The 24815-nt window shown below is 28.1% G+C and overlaps 1 protein-coding gene across 1 annotated transcript in view; it reads right to left on the bottom strand.

Moving 5' to 3' along the window:
* The window catches only part of LOC111027908, a 35670-nt gene extending 12801 nt beyond the window's left edge, over positions 1 to 22869 (bottom strand). Inside the window, exon 1 of the mRNA XM_022306410.1 lies at positions 22210 to 22869. Coding sequence (XP_022162102.1) covers positions 22210 to 22484 — 275 coding nt within the window. The 5' untranslated portion in view covers positions 22485 to 22869. The remainder of the gene's footprint in view (positions 1 to 22209) is intronic.
* Between the last annotated feature and the right edge of the window lie 1946 nt (positions 22870 to 24815).

The raw sequence follows: 24815 nt of genomic DNA, 5'->3' as shown, positions 1-24815 counted from the left end.
GGTCGTTTTTTTAGATGGGTTTTCTCTTGTGGTTTGGTTTAGTTCAATGGAGTATTGTAAATTTGATGTCTATAATATTATATGTGTCTAATTTGTTTTCACACCATTGTGTCAATGTCAGGCACGTACGTTAGTACCAATCAAAATATTGTTTGCATAATTATTACAAGCATATTATATGCTTCCGTAAAAATTCAAAGATAGCACCAAATAATACATTACTATTTTGGATGGTTATTAGTTATTAAACTACAACTTAAAATTAAAGATAAGGTAAAGCGTACTCGGATACTGGCATGTGTTAGCCTAGGTATACGGAGCTTTACTCTTCACCCTGTCGTTCTTTATCTACGCATCCCAAAATAATAAAACTGTAATTTTTGCTGTTTTTAGTGCTAATTTTGTCTTTTGTATCATTTTATTATTTAGCGCTACCGAATAGTCAGTTGGGTTGTAGGGAAGTTCGATCTTCAGAATATTATATGAACAGATACAAATAAAATAATTTAAAAAAAAAAATATTTACACGGAATCCCGATAAGCTATCCAGTTTGAAATTGGTTGGCTTTTTTGGGTCAAATATAGCAACGTTACACATTTATTTATTTATAATAAATTATAACACATGTGAATACTGGTTCACATATCGGAAAAATTGGTAAGAATCCGGTAGTCAGTACCTATATAAAAATATCATATTTTATCCAATATTTTTATAGTCATATAATTATTTACATTTATTTATTCCATATGGTGAAATAAAAAAAATCATGTATGTAATTCTGGGAAATGTATTCTATACGAATGGTTGTTTTTATGCCAAATCGAAGTTTCAAAATAGCTTCAGAAACTAAACATACTATGTGAAACTAAATATATTTTGTAAACGTTTCTGAGCAATAATGTGATTATTTTTACCCCTCTTCATTTAGGGATTGATTTGTCATACAAGTAAGTTCTAGGTATAGGTTTATGATGAGTCACTATATAAAGACACAATCTTAAAAACAAGTGTTTTTACTATAATTTAATAAATAAAGTTGAACATATTTTTAAAACGATGTATTTATAATTCAATAACAGAAAAATAGTTTTATTTTTAGTAAACATGAAAATTATAATGCCCCTTATAATCTTCTATTGTTTGTATGATATATTTTATAATACTATATAGTTAGATAGCTAGATAGGTACATTTTATTAGGCTTTACGTGAAACCAGACAAGACAATATTGGCTTAATGCCGAAACAAAAAAAAAACAAGAAATTAAACAAAACTCTTGTTGTACCAACGTAAAACATAAAAAAAAAATGTTAACAGCACCAAGTACAAAAAACTGAACAAAACTCGAATTTTCGTGTTTCCGGCATATTTTATTGTGGTACTTACAAGCACAAAAATATAATTTTTTGAACTTAAATTATATCCGAAGATTATTATTTATATTTATATCAGTTGCATACACAATAATACATAAATCAAGTGAACTATTTATTTTTGTGACCATGCTAGTCCGACTTATATGGGATAGGGGTACAATCCGATGGACTAGATGGTTGACAAAAAATGAAACAACGAATTATTAATGTAAATATATACATACGCATGTTGCTATATTATAATAGTTAGATAAAATAACATTAGATTATGCTTTTCGGAGAAATATATGTGTTTGTATTTTTGATTAAAATAAGACAGATAAAATAATACTATGATTTAATATCGGTACTTAAACAGTTCTATAATTATACGGCTATACCCACATACTCCATACAATTTAAAATCAAAACAACTAGAATAAACAAGAGCGGAAATCAGACTGAATTTCCAGGACAAACTACAGCTTTTCTATCGAATTATTTTACAGTATAAAATGTTCAACAAATTTAAAAAAAAAATATACACAATTTATTTGCTTACAGCGGATGAATGAGTCTATTCATAGATACCTGCCACCATTTCGTTTCACACAGCACATGATATGATTACGAAAACTTTCTGACACGTGGATTCGATTTACGAAATACAACTACACGCCTACACTGGTACCGGACGTTTTAATATCAGTCACGATGACGATGAAAAAAAAAAATAGAAGTGACTGTGGAAAGGTCGTATAGACACAATGTTGACTAAAAGTTTTTAGTGCCGACCAAATGGCTTAACAAATACATACACACCACCCATACGTATATATATATAATATATATGTATTCTTTTACACAAACCAAAATCGGAAAACTCCATTAAAAAGTCACACTTCGGGGGAAACAAAATATTAGACCTTAAAATAGTGTCGAGGCTTGTGTACGTATAATGTCAACGCACATCACATCGGAGTTCGTTGTTCCCTGGGGTGAAATTTTCCATAAAAAAAAAATAAACGTCGGCCAATCGTTTTCAATCAATTGGACCCCGCAGCAATCGTCGTCGTCCGATTCCTGATACGATAAGTCCATTGAATGTGTGTGTGCGTGAGTGCGTTTCGGATTGAAAGAGGGGGGTCGGGAGAAGGGTCTAATAACAATACCCGTCCGACACACACACATTTATATATATATTATACATGTATTATATAAGTGTTATGCATAAAATAGAGATCGAGTTATTGACTTTTGGACGGATTTAATCGTGTGGGCGCAAAGGCAATACTAATAATAATAACAATAACAACAACAATAATAATAATACGTATACGGCGTATCGGTCGTTTTTAAACAGCGTGTGGGTCGCGCGGTATGGTGTGGGGGAGGGGTGGGGGTGGAGGAAAAACGACTGTGGCGGAAGTGAAATCGTTAGCGAACGTTACGGCCCCGGTGTCGGTGTGCAGCGTGCGCGGCATCGGCGGCGGTGTGGCTTACGCACTGGGCAACAAATGGAAAGCAGTAAATTCGGATTTGAGCCCAGCAGAGGACCCATTAAGATTTATAATACGCAGTGGCCGACGCCGCCCGAAGCTCCGGCGCGTATATATAAGAGACAGCCACGAGCCCCGCAGCAGTATACCTATTGTATATTTTACCTACCCATACCTACCTACCTACCTACCTACCTGCCTGCCTGCCTGCCTGCCTGCCTACCACTGTCCCACTCGCCCTGGCGCGATCCCATTAAACCGATGTACCGGCTAATATAATCACGCGTATAACTTTGCATTATTCCGGTTCGGAGATTTTTGAGGTTATAAAAATAAATAAATAGATATAAGTGTGTAGAGAAAAAAAAACTTACGCGCGCTTTTCTTTCGCTTTGCTGTAATAATAATAATGCACAGCGACAAATGGGTCACTAAATGGTCCGAGAAAAATCGTTTTTTTTGTTATTATTACTATTATAGCTAGAAATCTCTACGCTGTTTATTCCGTCTGCTGTGAGCGCACGATATATATATATATATTTATATATTATACGCGTAGTGAATTACACGTTATTTCATTAAACAAAACCGACAATGGTCTTTCAGATGTATATCGTTTGTCAGACGATTTTTTTATACTAATAGCTGGTCGTTAAGGACCGCTGTATTATATCCACATAGAAGATTGGAGGCGTATACAATTTTAAAATAATTCTGCTAACTCTTACGCTATTTGAATTCACGATATAAATGTCAAAAACCAATAAAACTTTTAAACAATATAGAAAAAATTATGATGGAACAAATACTAACCAAATTGGCTTATCTTATAGCAAGTTTCATACAGTATTTCTAAGATACTAAGGATTTCAATAGTTTATTTTTTTTATATTATCGGTGTACATAATATTATGACAAAAAAATGAAGAAATGATTTACTGATTTATTGGAGTTTAATGTAAAGTCATAACAGTAGGTGGCTGTTACTCATTGTTGGTTGACAGTCAATTATATAATTAATTTCTTTTAACCAAGAATATAATTTAAAATGTTAAATTAAATAAATTGATATGAATAGTTTCGCATACAATAAGCAAGTCACATTTTCGGATAGAATGAAAAGTCTATGGGCTCATATATTATAACATTATTTTAACCTCAATTGAATTTTTTTTTTATAGTATTATATTGTATTAAAAATAAATAACATAAAATTATTTCATTTTTAGAGTAGCCAACGACTAATATTTTAAAAACAGAATATAACAATATTTCTTAAATATTTTTTATATTTTTACTGAAATATTATTTTCATATTTGATAATTGATTGCTCTCGATATCCATGGGTCACATATTGGAATAATAATATTATAATATGTAATATCCAAAATGTGTTCATATTTATTTAAAAACCCATTAATTACAGTTTTGTTACTAACAACATGCCAATAATAAATCTTCATGATATACATAAATAGGGAAAGTGTGAAATAATGATGGTTGTCAAATTTTGTAAATTACGTTGAAATATTTCATTTATTATTTTATGAATCAATTTAATTAAGAAAACTGATTTAATAATATTGAGTCGTATTATGATGAATGGTTGGTATAGTGTACCACTACACCATACATAATATATTGAAATACAATAGCCAATAGATCGCATCAGTGGCTTTCTTAAATTCCAAGTTTTCGACAGAATCATTAATCATTAATGTTCAATCAATATAATAGTATAGTACACTGAACATAGTACAATGATTAAGCAGTAGATGGAATTTAATTTTAATATTTTAAAAATAAATTATAAATTATAAAAATAAATGTTTGATTTTGATTATAACTGTCAAGGACGATCTGGAAAAACAGATATGTAGATATATGGATATATGTGAATATTTTTTAATCAATATTTTTATGATTTTTCTATATTTTAGCAATACTACTAAATTTTTTATAATGATAAACGTTGATGATAATATACATTACAATAATAAATACACGTTATAATCGTATATGTACCTATATTTAAAATAGATAATTGTTATGATTTTAATGATAAATTAATTACATTATCTAGTATTGTAATATAACTATAAGTTTATAAAACTTCTACTTTAGGTTAAATAATTCAAACATTGCAACACTTATTGTTTATTTTATTATTTCTATTATTTTTAAGAAAAAAAAAATGAATAAATTTACTGTTGCATACAGATTATTATAATATTAGAAATTGATCTTATCACAATCTCACACAAAATTTAAATGAGAAAGTATTATTTTTTTAAATTAGCTTTTGATTTTTTTTTAAATCATTTAAGGAAATGATAAATTCAATACCGTTATTTTTTCTTTTTAATATCGAATGAATGGTTTGGGGTGATAGTAATAATTCAATAAAAGTTTTGCTAAACACTTCAAGTTGAACACTAAATTTGAATATTTATATTGTGAACGTTACATTGTTATACCAGTAAACGTCTAACTTTGGGTACTTAACCACTATAGTATATTCAATGAGATGCATACAGTATATGAATAAACTATAAACATGAAACAGCTAAATAAATAAATTAAATGGACTAGGTCAATCGGTGGGCCATTGGCTTGCATTGAATATGTAATGCATTTATTTTTTATTATAGTCAAAGTTAATGAAAATAATATAAGTTTATCCATTAAACGATTCACTATAGCTAACGGCAAACAAGTAAGATAGGTTAACTGTTTGTATACTTGGTACATAGAGTTCCTAAATACATTTCTGGAATAATTTGATTGAGAAAACGGAAAATTGGGATGTCACAAGACTAATTATATTATATAATTGAAATTAGGAGGTAATGGGTGTAAACTGTAAACACAATTTTAAACCTACAATTTTTATCATAGTGTATTCATATAAAGTGTTGTACAAATTATAAGTCTTTGAATAATAATTATTTCGTCAGTAGCCCTCCACCCAGACAACATGAGTCTAACGATGCATTTTTAATCAAGAAAAAACTTATAAATACTGTATAAATCTGTTAATTGTTTATGCAAATACTTTATCTAAAGGATCTCTAACTATAAAACTAATTGTATGCCAATGACCAAAGATACTGAGGCTTATTTATTTAAGTAAAAAAAGAAAAATTATTATTTCAACATTAAATATTAGTTTTTAAAAAAGGATAGAACAGTTATTAGATAATCAAACCCGGCCAAAGAAATTAATGATAATCATAATAAATAATAAGTCATAAATTAAAATATAAACGGCTAACTTAGTTTACTTCGAGTTAAAACATGATAATATTGTATATTTATAACTTTGACTGCACTATGGATGTATAATTTTTTATCTAAAATAAGTTGTTTTGAAATCTAAATAAAGAAAATACTTTCGTATTACAGACGACTTTCCAGTCACAAAATTATGATAATTAAGTTCAATGCAGGCAGTTAAAATAATTAGCAAATAACTCAATCATTATGGTTAAATTTTGATCGTATTAAACTTAAATTACGGATTCACTTGAATAACGGATATATAGTATTTACTATTTATTATTTGGTTGTTGCATTTAAGAATATTTATGTTTATTTATTACAAAATTACAAACGTAATACATATTTGAATTAGGACGTGCAGTGCAACCTCGGTAACTCAAAAAAAAAAAAACAATAGGTAACTCGAACATGTAATATTATATTACAATCAAAATAATAAATCCTTTAACATAGTTATCCACTAATTTTCATAACTGATAAGTGCACATTTTGTTTTTCTTATTTACTTGTATAATTTTTTTTTAAAAGAATAAGGAATAACTATAATAAAAACAAAATATATAAGGATCTTGATAATGAAAACTAACTGGGGATGATTTCGATAATATAATTTACCAAACACTACTGAGTCGAGCCAATCAATGACTCATTTAAATTCAAAACACGCAGAACATTCTGTTTTTATACTATTATTTTTGTTGTGGGATAATATGCACCACAACCTTTATTTACATTTTTAGTACTCCTTTTTACAAATACTAAAATAATACAATTCACAATTTCATTTGGATTCATATACTGGTCACATAAATTTATATATGTATACTTTTGTTCAGAAGTTTTTTTATTCGACTCCCCAATAATACATTTACACTTTTTAAATTTATACTATGATGTATAAAACAATTTATGAAATATGTAAATTAAATTGTAATAAGTTAAGCTTTAAATGAAAAAGTATTTTTTTTCATTTTTTTTTCATATTACTTTTTTGTAAAGAAAAAAATAATTATTGTTTTAAATTGCTTTGTATTGATATACATATAAGGTTACGTATATTGTATGATATGCTATAATTAGATAACAATGAATAATTTAATACAATACTTCAATCATAATATAAGTATAAGTTGTGTTTATATTAAATGAAAATTTATAAAATAGTTTATAACTGAATGAATTACGTATGATCATTATAATAAGATTTATCGATGAATTTAAAATAGTACTGTAACCAGTAGTTATTTTTAACCATTTTATGCTATGAATGTATTGATTTTACAATGATGTGTCTTTGTTTTTTTTAGTTTAGTGTCTGTCATCACTTTTGAAACACTAATAATGTTTAGATTTTCAACTGCAATAACTTTTCTGGTAGGGAATTGAATATGAATTGGAGATGGGAGTCAAAGTAAAAGTTACCAGTACTTTTCTTAATAATTGGAAGAAAGAAACCGTAATACTAATAGAAAATAAATTACTTAAATATCATCATCAAAAATCATATCATAAAATATACTTAGGTAGAAATTTAGGCTAACTAAACATCTTTGCACTAAATCGTTTTTTGCATACAATAATTATTTATCGTTGAATTCAAATTTAACACACCCATTCAGTGATTGACTCAACTACGAGGTACACTTTACATATACTGTAGAGCAGAGCGGTTACCTACTTTATCCTTTTTTTTTTCATATTACAATGTAGAAAATGAATAAATAATGATATACCTACCTATTGCGAGGGGAGAACTTTATATACTTAAATAAATAAATTAGGTTGGTAATTAAGTAGACACAAATAATAAATATAATTTACACTTAATTTTAAGCTTGTGTTCTTGACTTTATTTCACAAAAAAATTAGTAATTATTAGACATTATAGGTAGGTATTTAAATTAATAAATTTGTCGTGACTGTAATAATATGTGTGTATAATTTAGGTATATTAAATTAATATTTGAACTGATTTGTGATAATTTTAACAACTTCGTTGTATAAGATATAACACACCTTCAAATTAGTAGTTGACATTTTAATGAAATTATTGGCATCGGCAAGTCGAACACCAATAATTTATGACATCAAGATTGCATTTATTAATATTTTCTTATCATCAAAAAATAAATTTGATTTTCAAACCGACAATCCTCAATAGTGCTGTTATAACAGTTAATTTTTTTATGAAAATAAGTTTATGGAACATGGAAATTTTACATTATTTTTTATCATCCGACCAATTGTTGGTGTATTACTGTCCCTGACCCGACATAAACATGCATCTGTTATCAATGACAGAAGGTTAACTATTGCTGCCAGTAAAATGTTACACGCTACAGAATCATATATTAATCTACGTTAACTTTATTATGGTTCATTTATTCAAGTTCCATATGAGGGTGTGAAGATGAAAAAATAACATACAGGAAAGTTTCTCTTATTTTCCCTTGCTTTCTCTCTCTTTTACTATATATATAATATGTAAACTAAATGCATTTTTTACACGCACTTTGTCAGGGTTGTAATGCATCTAAATAAAAAACTAAAAGACCGTCTCAATAGAAAGATGGTTTAAATCTTTTAAAAAAAAATCGCCAGTTGTGTTACATTTTATGTACTCGCGTAGTACAATACACGACGCTTGCTTTCATCGCAGTCGTCTTCACTGAATTCCAATGGAGGTATACTTATAAGTTATAATTTTTACTACTTCTTCTTTCGGATCCCACTAGCCACCACAATAATAAACATCCAACGAAATTTCGCTCAACGAAGCACATGGATAAGTCATGGTTTCTGTGTAAATAATAAATCTAAGTGATTTATAAATCAACCGACTACCTAAAAGATAATAGTCACCATCACAGTTAGTAATTAGTTTACAGACTACAAGAACGTTATTGTGTAATACAAACATTTTTTTTAAAGTAATTAAGCATTAACGAAATTCAAGTCAACCGAATTCATGACCTATTAAAAATATTATTGTAAAGCTACAACAAAAACATTACTACCTACCTATATATATATTATTATGGTTACATATTATAGTAGCATTTCCGTGTTTCCGTACAACCAAACGGTGAAACACTATTTTTATTTTTTCTGTTTCCGACTAACTGTGGTATATTTTAACTATAAATATACCGAGGTCAAGTCAATTTAGATTATATTTTAAAAATATAATGATCAACAGTTTTGATATTTAACGCATAAAAAATGTTGTTCCAATAATTTGTTTTAAAAACTATTATACGATAATGGAAAGGAAATTCAAAATGTCCATACATAAAATATAAAACTATGACGGCGTTATATATAGGCAAAAGTAATACAGTACCAACTGGCTTCTATATAGATACTTTATGATAGTTGCCCATGTACCTAAGTATACTTTTATTTTTATTTTTTAATACTATCCTTTTTAATAAGCAACGAAATTTGTCGGTTTAAAAAAACATGGTATTAATTATTACTTTAAAAGTTGTACAAAATTGTGATTTGCTTATGAAAAAATTTAAAATTCAATAACATTTTTTATAAATATTAAATAAAATGTACTCCCTAACTAGGTATTATAAATTATTTTTTAATAATAAAAATTATTAGTATTCTATTTTAAATCAAGTTTCAACAACGTAAAAGGAACAAAGTATGCTTATTATTAGTTGTACTCATATACAATATTATTTTCATAATTATTATTAATATAATATGTCTATTTTATTTTTACTTTTTTTTTATTTGTAATGCATCGTAATAACGTAGTATTATACATAAATAGTTTTGTAAACATAAGACACTGGACAAATATAGTAATAACATCTTTCTGAGGTGTTTATTTGGAAAAACGAAAAGATAGAACGATAGAAAAAGAAATGGAGACTGTTTTACATGAGAAACGCGTACTTATCACCGACAGCGCCACGGAATATTAAAGAGTCAGAGCAACTGTTTGCGTTATGACCTCGCTTTTACCGTTGTGAAAATTTTACGACAGGACGTACCTCACCACCACCCCATAAACTTATTATGATTAAAGCATTTAAAATATATATATATATAATATACATCTTTTATTGCCAAAAGGGAAAAATTGAACGCAAACCATAATTTTGGTCGACATTAGTTCACCGACCCTTACTCTTTGTTAGCAATTTCGACGAATAATAATTAGTCCCATCCATTATCTAAACTTAAACAACGAATACAATGAAATATCCTTAGAAACAATAATTATTTGAATCCCTGTTGGAATAATTTTACTATCATCATGACAATTTCATGCAGTATAATATGGAAATAAAAATGTAATTGTAATATATTTGGTAACTATAAATTAAAATCCTATGACTTGCAGGTGAGGAGCGGTCGTACGCTCATTATACGTCGTTGATAGCACTGGGATGGGTGACCACTAAGGTTTTGAGCCACACAACCTTGCCACAAATACAAACACGTGTCTCAAATCAATCGTTTCCAATTACAAACAGTAATGACCATAGTTGCCGGGCTTCCAATCTATAAAAAAAACGTCATCCTTGCCTTGTTTCTAATAATATTATTTAAAAAATATTGGGTATTTATAATATATAAACAATAATAATTATTGTGTTTTAAAAATAATCTTTAAAATATAAATACATTAATAAAAAAAATTAAAAATTAATATATAATTTTTTTAATAGTATAATACTGTTTCCAGTCTGTACTTTATGATTAATTTATGAAATATTACAATAATTACATATTACAACAAATAAATTCAGATAGTTTTATTTAAAAAAAATTAAGATGAATGTTAACTAAATTGTTCGCCTACTGCGTTTGAGGTTTTTATATAGAATTGACTAAAGATAAACTATAGGTATACGTCTACACAGTTTTATCGGAAAACCAATAATGCGTTAAAATTCTAAAAACGACGTCTTTATCCATTCGAGTATAACCACAGAACTTCTAAAGATTTTGTGTAGGTTTATTTTATCTGATACGAGATTTGAGTTTTATACCTTGCGTGTCCTATCCAATTATTTGTCTATCCACAAATGCGTTCCGTCCACATGAAGCTCAATACAACCATGATAAAGCTCATTATTTTTTAGCCAAACGAAAATAACTACATTGACTTAAGATATCTAGTAATCGATCATAATATGGATCAAATCAGATTATACGATTACAATTTACAGCATAAAATGGGTCTAACAGAAATTTTTTAATAACGTGTTTATAAAAATAATTTTTAATGGTCAATATCCGTAATAATAATACTGCTTATGTAAGGAATATATAAGATACATTTTTCAACTGCCTATTAATAAAAAATAATCATCATTCACAAAAAATATAAATTGAGTAATACACATCAATAGGAAAACTATGTATTTAAAATAAGGGAAATGTTAATTGTCGTGAAAGTAACTTCCACAAACTATTAGATAAATATGACTTTGAAAAAATTTACGTTTACAGTTCGATTGATTTATGTCAATCTTATGCTATATTAATATGTATTACAATCATTAATTTTATGTATGCAATAAATTTTATTCATTAATAATACCTGAACAATTTTCTGTAGTATAATTTTTATATAAATTCAAAATAAATCGATAAAAAATTAAAATTAAAACTAAATTGAAGCTATTGTAAATAATAATAGTGCAATGTAAAACTATTATTAATATGGTAAATAAGCATTTGAATTGTACATGGAAATATTAATTTTGTGTGTTTTTAATGCTACAAATATATTGAAAAATACATTTTAAATAAATTTTAATCATGAATAAATTAACGCAAAACTCGGTGATCGTAAACCTGACTCTATTTTTGTACACTTGTTTAGGTAAATTCAAAGTGTACAAAACTAAGAAGTTGTACATTACGAAGTAAAAAATAGTTAAAATGAAAATTAAGTGAAGTTAATAGTTCGATACTTAGATTACCTAGGTAAATAATGATAATTCTATTAATTACCTAATGTGCATTTTACGAGTATTTATTCTTTGTAACAGCAAATCCAAATTGGTTTTGTGAAAGAAACTCTTGTTGTTGTTCAAAGTTAAATTATTTTTGAACAACTATGAGTATCATAACTGATAAGTCAGTTTAAGTCATCCATATGAGTTGTAGTTAAGTGTAATTATCCTTTGGGTTTTTATATAATCTCATTGAGATCGGCTATGATTATTTTTTTTTATTACAATCCATATTGTTCTATAACAACTAATAAGTTAATGTAATAATTTGTCCAAAGACAAAATTTCAAAAAAGAATTTTTAAAACGCATTATGTTTGGCAAAGAAACTCGAGCAGCAATTTTACGCATTATCAATAATTGTAAAGCAAAACTCAATTCTACATTGTTACTATTTCAACCACTGCACTTTTGTCAGTGAAGTATCTTTGTTTGTATCTTTTCAATACATTTCGGTATGGTTTTAGCACTCGAGAAATTCGCTAGTTTTTCCAGTTGATATGGACTAAAAATGAACATTGAATAAATATAAAGCAATCGCAAGGTTACCTATCATAGGACGTTGGACTAACCGTACTTCGATGAGAATTGAGAGTACACAATGTTTATAGAATTATGTGTACAGTTGTATTAAATCGTTCTATAAATGTATATCCTTGTAAATAAAGATATAGGATGGAATATTTACTTAATACCTGTTGGACCACCACAAAATATATAATAATAATACGAATATATTATATAAAATCTTAAATGTTCGTACAATTTGTAGTAAGTAAGGTAGCTTGTGAATAGTAATTGAGAATCGCAAACGAGACTTTGTTGTATAGGTTAGGTTGGTAGTTAGTTGCACTGGTGCATACAAGATAATGTGTACATTGATGAAAAGTTAGTTTTAACTCAAGTGATAAAATAGAAAACATTGAGAGTAGAAAAAAAAATTAAAAATATGTATAAGAAATAATCGTCAATTTTCGTATAAATTACTATTTTTTTTATATAACATTCAAAGTTCAAATTTTGACCACATTTATTTCATTCAAAATTTTTACAAATAATTTTATAGCTAAAGGTTGAAAATTTAAAACAAAGTTTTCAAGTAGGTTATTCTGTAACCAAATAATATATATTATATTTTAGTTTTTTTATTTTCAAATGTGGACGAAATGACATATTAAATAACAATATAACTTACAAGAATAATGATTTATGTTATTTTTTTGTAAATTAAAAATATTATTCGTTGGTACTAGAAACTTTTAAAGTATATTATTATATTTTATACACACAATGACTTCAAATCTATTTTTTTTTTTTTTTTTGACAAAAATGAATTTAATCTGCTGCGTAGTACTAATGCTTACTAGTAAAATAAATTACATTAATCACAATAATATCATCAAAATAAATATACTAAATAACTAAGAAATATTATAGACTGACAGGCCGTCTTCGCTCAGAATCTGTTTTTGTATACAATGATTTTATATCATTAAGTTCAAATTTAACACTATTATCCATTACAGTGACCCGCTTGTAACCTACTGTACAGCACAGTGACATTCACTTACCCGATTTTTTAACATAATTTATTAAATTAGAAACAAATATATACAAAACATTTTTTAGAATTAATTTAAATGTTATCATGAATTTTCGGTAGTTTTAAATTTATCTGATCAACTTATGAAGAATATTATGTTACATTTTCAAGCATTTTGATTAACAAACAAAACTATTATAAACATAAAATAAATAGAAAATAACCTAATATTAATATTGTATGAAAGTGTGGAGTTACCTCCTGTAATTTAATTTTGAATCGCGATAAATTATTTTATTATTCCCAACTTTTTCGGAATTTAGAACAAACTAGATCTAATTTGTCACAAACAAAAACATTGAAGATTGAAGCATTTTGAGGATTGCAATTATTTACTTCAGATAAAAAACAAAACACGTGATTGTAATGAATTTCACCACACAGTATCTAAAATGAGTCCAATTAATACATCCATAAATATAAAAAAAGTTTCATAAATAAATCTATTCCAGTTATGGCTTTCGTGAACGATGTAAGTATTTTAAATCATCATCATATTATTATACAATGTTTAAACGGTTCTTCGGTTTAATATATTACATGCTTTCACATTTAGTAGTAATACCTAGTTTATGTCATTATTAAAGTAAACCATTTAAGTACATTGTCTATGCCATTGATGTCTGCCCTCTAAACTAAATTGAATTGAGATCAAATGTATGATACTATAATTTGTATTAACAAAACCACTAAAAAATTCTCATTAAAGATTACTTTAAAAATTTTGCTAACAAAATAATAGTCTCGATAATAATATTCTTAATGTAAAAGAATCGTATTGTTCTCGTTATCAAAATCTGGGTTAAGCAGAACATGGAGAAAATAATTCATCAATCAACCAATGTGTCACAACAGTTTATATATAATTCTTTATTGTTCTGGAGATATGATTCAGTTATTCAAAGTATATAAGAAAAATAATAGATGAACTATTTATAACTATTTTCAAATATTTTACAATTAACAAGTAAATCTAAATATACTTGATGCAAAAAAAAAAAATATATGATTAAATAATTAAAATTACTTAGATAAATGCTAAATACTAAATGTTTATTACTGTTGTTTAAAATTATAATATAATCAATTATTGTAAAAAGAACTTTAGTTAAAAGTGATTAATTTAGATTTATTCAAAAAGAATTACAAATTGTCGAAAATATTACACTTAAATAATATTTAGTTTGTATAGAAAAACGTTTCAATCGTAGAAATGTAAAAATGTAAAAATTATGGTTTGTTCCAAAATGTATTTTTTATACGCTACTCTAATGTACCTGATTTAAATTTTTCCATAAAATTCAAATACATTTTACTGTATCTAAAAAATTGATTTTTTGAGACATTCAAAACTTAAAAAAATATTCAATTATCATCTGATATCTTTCTCTTATAAAATTACAATATTATACATTTATTCAATTCAATACACGAGGATTTTTATTTAAACTTAAAAATTAAACCTGATTATAAGTCAACAGTTTTTAATTAATGCGTATAAATGAAATTGACTGTAAATTGTCACTGGTTTAAATGCAGATTACCAGAAATAAAGGATATTCTGGACCAGATTTTGTACTGCAATGCAGATACACGTGAAAAACCTCTGCATTATTGTTTCGTATACACTATGATGTTAGTAATTGTAAATTGTAATTACCATGGTTGAGATAATAAACATGATAGTTTTCAATTCTTATAGAACTTAAAAATAATTAAAGTCTGATTTTAAACTACAAGTACTTTTTTGTATAAAATGTTACATAGTATGTTAAATTTAATTTACTATAATCACTTTAATTACATTACTACAACGAAGTAATTTAGTTAAAAAGAAAATTACCTTAATTGAGTTAAAATCTTTTCGAAAAAAATAACATTTGAAGTAGGTGACAAAAGTAATATTTATCAATATTAGTTGTATCAACAATAACATATTATACACACCATAAAAACATTTAAATTAATGATTTTTTACAATTTACAAATATGTATATTACTGTTAAGTACCTATACAAATACACAACAACCTATGTGTAATATATTAATATCTATACAATGATATTATGTACGCATTATCAATCTAATAAGTATTTATTATTAACTAACTATTTATAATCTTCTTAAATGCGAATATTTACAACTATGAGAATGAGGAAACTGAATATTAATACCATAATTAACAATAACAGAAATACAAAAAAACGTATAATTTTCTGGAATGATTGACAAAATATTCCAATCATCTTCAATTGAAAATAAGAAAAACAAGTTTTTGTATGTACGATTAATTTTTCTGGCTCATTAAATTGTGAACAACATTCTATTACACTTAAATTATAAATTCCACAAATCTTTTTTTTTATATTTATTAATTTAATTGTGTCAATACACCAGGTATTTTTACAATGTTAAATACAATATACGATTTACGATTCATATGATTAAATAACAAATCTTAAAAGATATATTATAAGAAACTCAAAACTCAAAATCATTGAAATAAATCATTTATTCATTTATTTTTATTAAAATATGAAGAAGCATATTATATAATTTAAAAATTCTTTTTTTATTTTTTATTAGCGGGAACCCATGGAAACATAGGCGATTGGGTGAGGGGTGGTGTAGAAAATTATATTTTTGTTTATTTTTATAGTAGGTTTTTTAAAACTGGTACGTTTGTAACATGTGGTATTATATATGTGTGCCATGTTTCGTCGTTAAAAACACGGGTGGTCACCCATCCAAGAGCTAGCGACGCCAGGCGCAGCATAACTTCAGCACTTTTACGTGACTGCAGTCAACCACTTCTCCACAACGAAACAACTTTTATTTTTTTGATTCATCAAGTGCGTCCCGATGTATTATATTATTGTGTTAGTAAATAAGTAATTTATGTCTGTTTAGCATGTTACAAAAGATCATATTCAGAACAGCATGTTATTTTATTGATACATCGATACATTTATTATTTAATAACAAATTAAATATGATTTAATAATTATCTAATAATACCTGCCTAGACCTAATATCTAGTAATATTAAACTTAGAGCGCCTAGATACAGCTCTCAGGTTTAAACCAAACTCTCTGAACGAGCACACAAATACCTAAACCCACACATGTAAATAAGTTGAAAAGCTCTCCTGCCGAATAATGTTGGTAGGATGTATGCAAACGATTTAATTAGCATAGGTACCCCTTATCAGTCAGTCGATTAATATGTTAATGATGAGTTTTCATTACCTAGTGGTAATTGACATTCAAGGTTATAGGGGCAAACCCTGAAATTCAATATGTAAGTATGTGACCTACACCACTGAAATTAGTTTTGCTTATACCTGTTTAATACATAAACTACGATATTACATTCAGTTAACTATTATTGTGGCTGTTTGAACACATGTTTTTACTGCAAACAAGAAAAAAACAAAAGATTGAATCTCAAATACTAGTTTGGCACACAATTCATAATGTTGATAAAATAGAATTTATACATCTACATGAATACACTTAAATTAATCACCCACAAAGGTTTTTTTTTGTGCGATGTGAGACAGATACATCACTTTTTGGTGCAGAAAACATGATTCAATCTTTGATTTTTAAAGTGATGGTGGGCTAGAAAATATTTGATGTAACTAACACTTTGGGTCGTCAGAAGTAAAAAAAAAAACCAAGCATATTTCCTAATTATTTGGAAAATTGATAAATTACAGCAGAACAACGAGAATATTTAGGTATTCCTAAGTTTAGATAACTGATTTTGATTTTGTTTTTGTAATGATTCAAAAAATAATAACCATTAACCGACTATAGACTTGAATTATTAATTTTGTCTAAATATGTGTACCATAATTTTATATGCTCAACGTGTTTCATATTTAGAGTAATTATAATAAGCTATTTAGAGACATTTGAAATCGTCTACTTTTTTAATTTTTTATGATTTATGTTGAGTAAAATATCTTTAAAATTGATCCGAATAAGTTAACACAAGTTGTAGGTACTTATTGTACCTAATTTAAAAATACATACAATGTACAATTTTTTTTATAAGCGTTTGAAGTTTAAATTTTACAAAATTGAATATTTGAATGAAAAATAACGTTTTTCTTAATCAATTTAAGTTATTTTGTTTGAATTCATAAAATATAAACCATAGACATATGACAATTTTTATCATGATGTACCTATGTTTTTTTCTCGTATTTCTAAACGTTTCAAATTGTTAAAAATTATGTAACTACCCAATTGTAATCTATTTTAGCACGACCCACTAGACTCACATTTGTATAGTACCTACGCGGCTTCACCGCAATTGACTTATATAAATTGTATGTAGTTCCACGTGATATTTTTGAAAAAAATAAGTTCTACCTACCTTAAATAATAATAACAAAATAACATAAACCTTCCTAAATCCTAATAGAAATAGATGCTGATCCACCTTTATCCTTAGTTATTAATCATGTTTCTTAATCAATGAACTATTATTTAATTAAAATTTAACACACGCACATATATATACATATATATAAGTAACCTACTCAATGACGAGTTACACCTAAAACTTCCTATACAGGTTTCTGTAACCAGAGTTCCTAACCAGAGTTCTCTGGTTTTTTTTTTTATTTCGTTTTCAATAGTAGTATACATCAGTATCCCGTATAAAAGTGTAATTATTATTTAAAATTAAGAAAGAAAATACTAATTTTGCTTCAACAGAATTAACATAATTATGTTAACAAAACTTTTTAATACAATCAGTACCTAATGTAAGGTTGAAAAACATTAATTAAGAAAGTACATAATATACATAGTTAATAATAAAATTCAATTTGTTAGTGAATATCATTATTAATATATCATACATTCGTACATAATACATTGAAAACTTCTATGTTGAAAATAATGTAAATTATGAACTAACTTTTGTGTGGCTACCATTGTAAACAAAAAACCATAATATAGCGGTAAATTCGTTTAAATCGTATAACTTTAATTTGAAAAAATGTTAAGGTGTGAGTATACTTTATAGCGATTATTGCCTAGATGTACAAGTAAGTGTACTACTATCGTCTATTGACTGCTATTAATGAAACAATTTTTTTTTTTTTAATTATCATAGGTATATGGATAATAAATAAAATATTTTATATTATTATTGAATGTATTCAGACAGATATAAGCCCTGTAGAGAACATATTTTAGTTTAAAATAAAAATACGAATCATTTTTTTAGAAATAAAATAGAAATTGTAAATATTTTCAGAGATTTTGAAAGAATTTTATCAAAATTATCACAGGGTTACATTTAAGTTATGATCTTATATTAGAGTGCGTTGTGAATTTGTTTGCATACATATAGGATATTTTAAGTTATATAATAATACTAATAATAGTAATAAGTAGGTAATAACAAATATTCTAGAGGTTTTCAAACAAAATCAAATATTTAAATTAATATTTCTCAAGATTACAATTTATACAAATCATATTTTTATCCATAAAGCTAGTAACTAGTATAGTAGTACGAGTATAGTAGTAAGAAGGAGTATTATAGTAAGATAAAAAAGTACAAGTTTAAATATGGTATGCATAAAATAATGATGGAAAAAATAGTACTCATGATAATTTACTATACTTCATATAATACATCAATAAGAAAAAACTGCAACGAAAAGCTATGTAAAAGAAAAATGAATATATAAATTCACTACTAAAAGATTTTATAATTGATTTATATTCTGTAGGTATAGAACTATTTACTATTTAAAAATAAACTATTCAAAGATAATTTACTGTACCTATATACTTCAGGTTTCAAATACTGATTTAAGTTGTTTTTTTTATTCTGATTAAAGCCAACTTCATAGGTACATTCTACCTTATAATTTAAAATAATTTCTATAAATAAATTCATGACAAATTAATTGGGCTTAATATATCGTCTTAGGTCATTTTAAATATAATTTCAACGAATATTAAAAATATTTGCTATTGTAAATTTGTAAGCTCCAAGTCACAATGTTTTTGAAAGCAGAAAATGTTTCCAAATAACCATAACTTATTATGATTCTTTTAAATGTACACATATTTTTAAATCATTAAAAAGGAATATCCGAATATATCATAAGCGCCCATTGAGAAAAAAAACTTTCAAACAATACGATTGGACAATAATATATGCTATGGTAATATGTATGATATCCTGAAAATTGGTGGTTTTCATTTTAAAAGTATCAAAACTACCAGTCGTTTAATAGTATCGTTGTAAGTAACTTTGTTCATTGTTTTTTAATTTTTGATAATATGTTATAAATACATACTATTGATCATAAATATAAGATTTCATAATCATAACCAAGAAAGTTCATAAATTACTAACTTAATATAACACTTGGATACCGAGATATTTTAATACGCGCACACACAACATTAGTATTGGCTTGTAATTTAGGTCGATAGGGTCATAAATAGTAAATATTGTTAAATTATACACAATACGAGTTGGCTGAACATGAACGTTTTACACACTCGAGTAAGTTACACCTACTATACTACTATAGACTACATGGTTACAAGAATTAGTACTCAATGTAGGAGAATAACGCACGTGGTGAATGTTATAATTTATAATATCACATTATCACATGATTACACTTTGTGATGCCGTTGAAAAAAAATAAAGCATATACATGTACACGTTCTATTTAAACCGTCCAGTGTCACATTTTATCGAGCAAAACTAATAAATAATGCGTAGGACAATCATAATATATTAAATTTCACAAATACATGCGAAACAGTCACATTAATCATTTGTAAATAATTATTGACGATTGTAAAAATCAATAATTCGTTTATTATACGTTCACAAACAAAAAAATACAGTGGTAATTTGTTGTATTGTATATATCACACACCAGTGCTCAAATCGGAACAAAAATTGAGAATGAACTCTGATTTTGTTCAGAAAACACCATTCCATAATGGAAAAACTATGCAGTAACCCGCGGGCGACTTAGCTCCCCTCATCACCTATGCGGCTATGCGTATGGTAAATTAAATAATTAACTTGACAACATTATAATATTTGGACGCTTATTAATTTATTGTTGTGCCTCGTAACATGTGACATTGAGACACACGTTGTAAACTCAGTAAATACTAAATCCACCCAAAATTGGTTTCGCAGTTACGACGAATAATAAAACTATGAAAACAAAATATATTCGATAAGTCAATAATTATGTATGTGGATATAATATTATTGGTACCATACTACCTTATAAACGATTACTGTTTCCTGGGAAAAATAACCATTATAAAGTATACTTGACTAGAAATAAATGAAAACAAAATCCAAATTCACCATTCAAAATTATACATCCCCAAGTACTATCTATTGTATCCTGTGTTTAATAACAATTAATTATATATCATCGATTAAAAAAGTTATGTTATTTTCAGATTACTAATTTTACACAGATCGACATTGCTATGTTTAAATAATTGTGATTTTATTTTATATAATGTGTGGCCATATATAGTCATGTGTACTCGCTACTCATACACTTACGGTAATAGAACAAATTGTAATACTATTATTATTAGGGTTCGTATTTTCAAGCAAAATAAATAACAAAAAAATCATTACAATTTCTGAAAAAAGCGTTAGGTGGCAGATTTTCTCACAGCCTGTATTATATGTATAGGTTTTTCTCCCCGTAATATATGCTGTGGCGTACGTTTTATTTTTTTACACTCACTTTTACATAATTTAAAAACAAAACTGTCCCATCAGTTGAAAAACACTTCACTAAACACTTATACTGACTTTTTTTTATTAATGTAGAATTTCTCTTGGCTTTAGGCGTTTTTTCATAAAAAAAAAATACCATCGATAGTGATTTGAACACATTTTAAATATTGTAAAGGTGCCTTGTACTCAACTACTATAGTAACTATACATAGAATAAATACGTAAGTACCTTTAATCCATCTGAAAATTACTGTTATCGAAATGGGTTACATTTCAGTGCAAGACCCGTAAAATCGATCTTCAATATTTATTACGTTACCTACATTATAATACATAGTACCTAATTAGATATTATCATAATTAAAGTTATCGTCTTTTTGTTCTTTTCACTTACATTTTTATTTTTTTTACTATCACTCATGTCGTAATAAAATACCTACCTAATGGAGCGTCCGCAAAAAAAATTTTTCAAAAAAATCGAAATGAAGTTTGTTTTCATCGTCTACATATCACAACTATACTACATTAAACGAGTAAAATATATGTACCTATTAGGTAATATTAGAAATCACATTTTTTCAAATCTTAAAAGTTGACTACACTATTTGCATTGAAATCCGAGCACTAATTATTAACACTATTTTCAATAATAATTGCTATAATAACATTAATGTTGCCAAATATTAGTGCGAAAGAAAATATTGCTCACTTATCGTGCATGTTGAACAAGTCAGTGCCGCCGACGCGCAACACGTTTTTCACGGCCCGGGCGCCCTTGTAGACGGCCATGACGGCAAAGTGGCCGCCTGTCAGCCCGTCGGGTTCCGGCCATACGCGCATGGCCAGCGCCTTGACCACCACCTCGGACGCGCGGGCCTGGGCCTGCAGGTCCCTGGCCGTGTGCAGGCACGCGGCCCGGACGGCGGGTAGCGGTGGCCGGCAGCAGGCCAACACCGCGACCGCGGTCAGCGCGGCGGTACGCATCGTCGACGCTCGTCGTGGCCGCGCGTACCTCTGTCGATCCGTTCGCCTATCACCACACTCGGCAGTTCATAGACCTTCGGACGACGGACGGACGTCGTCTACCCCGAGCGGCGGCGGCGGCGGCGGCGGCGACGACAGCAGTGACGGATGGACGATCGTCAATTAAATTTTTTCGGCGCTAAAATAACGATATTCAACCCTCTGGACTGTCCGAGTGTTCGAAAACTGGAAACGCCGCGACAATCGGCCGCGTGTCGATTGAAAAACCGGAAACAATGATATCGAATCGGATGCACGCGAGACGGTCGGTTCCGTGAGCGGCGCGAAATCCGTTCGGTTCCGGTGCGGCGGAAACCTCGGTCGGCGAGCGCGTGTGGTCGGCACGTCGGGCGCGAAACGACTGTTGAGCTCGTGCCGCGCGCTGCGTCCCATTCAAAGGGGTAGAGCGGGGCGTAGTTACGTATATACAGCCCGTCGCGCCGCCGCCGCCGAATCACTTCGCGAAAAAAGAAAATGCGTAAATGCCATCTGGTGACCGGTACGAGAAGTGGACCGCGGTGACCGGCGACCTTGTAGGTTAGGTTATGGTCCCCGAGAAAATAATAAAAATTATTATTATTGGTTATACGTACGAGTTTTAATATATTATCATTATAATATATTAAAATAACGAGTGACAATAATTGTAATAAGTAGGTTTCACATTATTATTATTTTCGACCGACGATCGACAATGTGGTGGCGGGGGGTGCAAGCTGCATTGGCAATACGGTGCAGGTATACATAGCTGTTTTAATATGAATTAATGTTTACGATAATATGATTTAAGCCCCGTCAGAGTCCGTAAAATTAGGGGGCGGCGGGAGTGCAGAGTGCAAAAGCCACAGTAGCCCGCTCTCCCGCCGTCTCGTTTCATTCGAACGTTTCGTACATTTTAGACACACGCACCCGGAACGATCAATCGTCGACACATTTTAATGCATATTATATCGCACATTATAATTGCATGCGTATCACTCATACTGCAGCAATAAGAGTGTGCGGTTAAAATACATTAATACACAGGTAGGTGCAGTATCGTTGTCTGAATTTATTTGATTACTATAAAAGTTAATAATAATATAATATATTTTATAGTCGACGATTGCTTAACTTGAAATCACACAACCTTCTTCTATTTATGTAATATTGAATAAGTACAAAAATATTGAGGCTTACATAATTTCAACTCAAACAAAATTGACATTTACGAATATAATAATTATACATCTTACATAACGCATTTTTTAAAAAAAATCTTAAAATATAAGCCAAAACTTGAAAAAATTGAAATAAAATAAAAATTATACGTTCCTACTAACATTTCAGATTTTTCCTGTATATATATACGGTGAACACAAGATATTGATAAAATAAAAACTTTTATTCAAATACAATTGTACCTATATTATTTCTTATGCAATTTTTACTATACGCAACCTTCAGACTACAACATAATTGTATCATATAGGTACTTGTAGAAGAGAATTAAATTTAGAATTTGCATTTGTAAGTTAAATTCGGCATATATAAGACACGGAATGTCAACTGATGAAAGTATAATTTTCAGAAATCGTTGACGGCATAGGATTGGTGCACACAAATAGACAATACCTAGTCATTGAACCAAAACATAAATATTATGCAAAGGAATAATTGTTATAAATGAAAACATCTATTGTTTGAATAATGGTTCTGATTGAAATAAACAATACCAAAATGGTATATTTTATTTTTATTTCATTTATTTTCTACCAAAATATAATAATATATTGTATATAGGTATATAATAAGTGCTAGATATGTAAGTTGTTACACCACCCGACCACGACCGCAGCATAACATTTTCCTTCTATAACTTATAAGTATAAATAAATTGTGTAAATGTTCAAAATAATAATGTGATTATGAAAAGTAAAAAAATACCCAACAAAATCGGTGTTGTGTGCCGAAGGAAGATTGTTAAGTCGTTAGGAGGAGATGTAAATTGAAGCAAATTATTATTCCAATCCGTTTTGAATCTAACGCATTTTAAACGGATCGTTTAAGCAAATTACTGTAGTAAGTTATACTTACAGTACATGGACGAAAAAGCATTTCCGATCCACTAGTTGATTAGGTGTTAAGGGTCTATACATTTATTTATTATCTATTATACATTTATATCCCAGAGCACATTTACGATTCAAGAATATCAAGTGCCTACCAGAGATAACATTCATCCTTATACCAAACAGCTAATGCTTCATTTTTTAATTGAATAAACAAAATTAGTCTAGCAGACGAGTGGCT

This window comes from Myzus persicae, unplaced genomic scaffold, assembly GCF_001856785.1.
Source record: "Myzus persicae strain clone G006 unplaced genomic scaffold, MPER_G0061.0, whole genome shotgun sequence".
NCBI lineage: Eukaryota > Metazoa > Arthropoda > Insecta > Hemiptera > Aphididae > Myzus > Myzus persicae.
The sequence above is the reverse complement of the archived record's forward strand: the minus strand, read 5'-3'. Positions and strand labels throughout refer to the sequence as shown.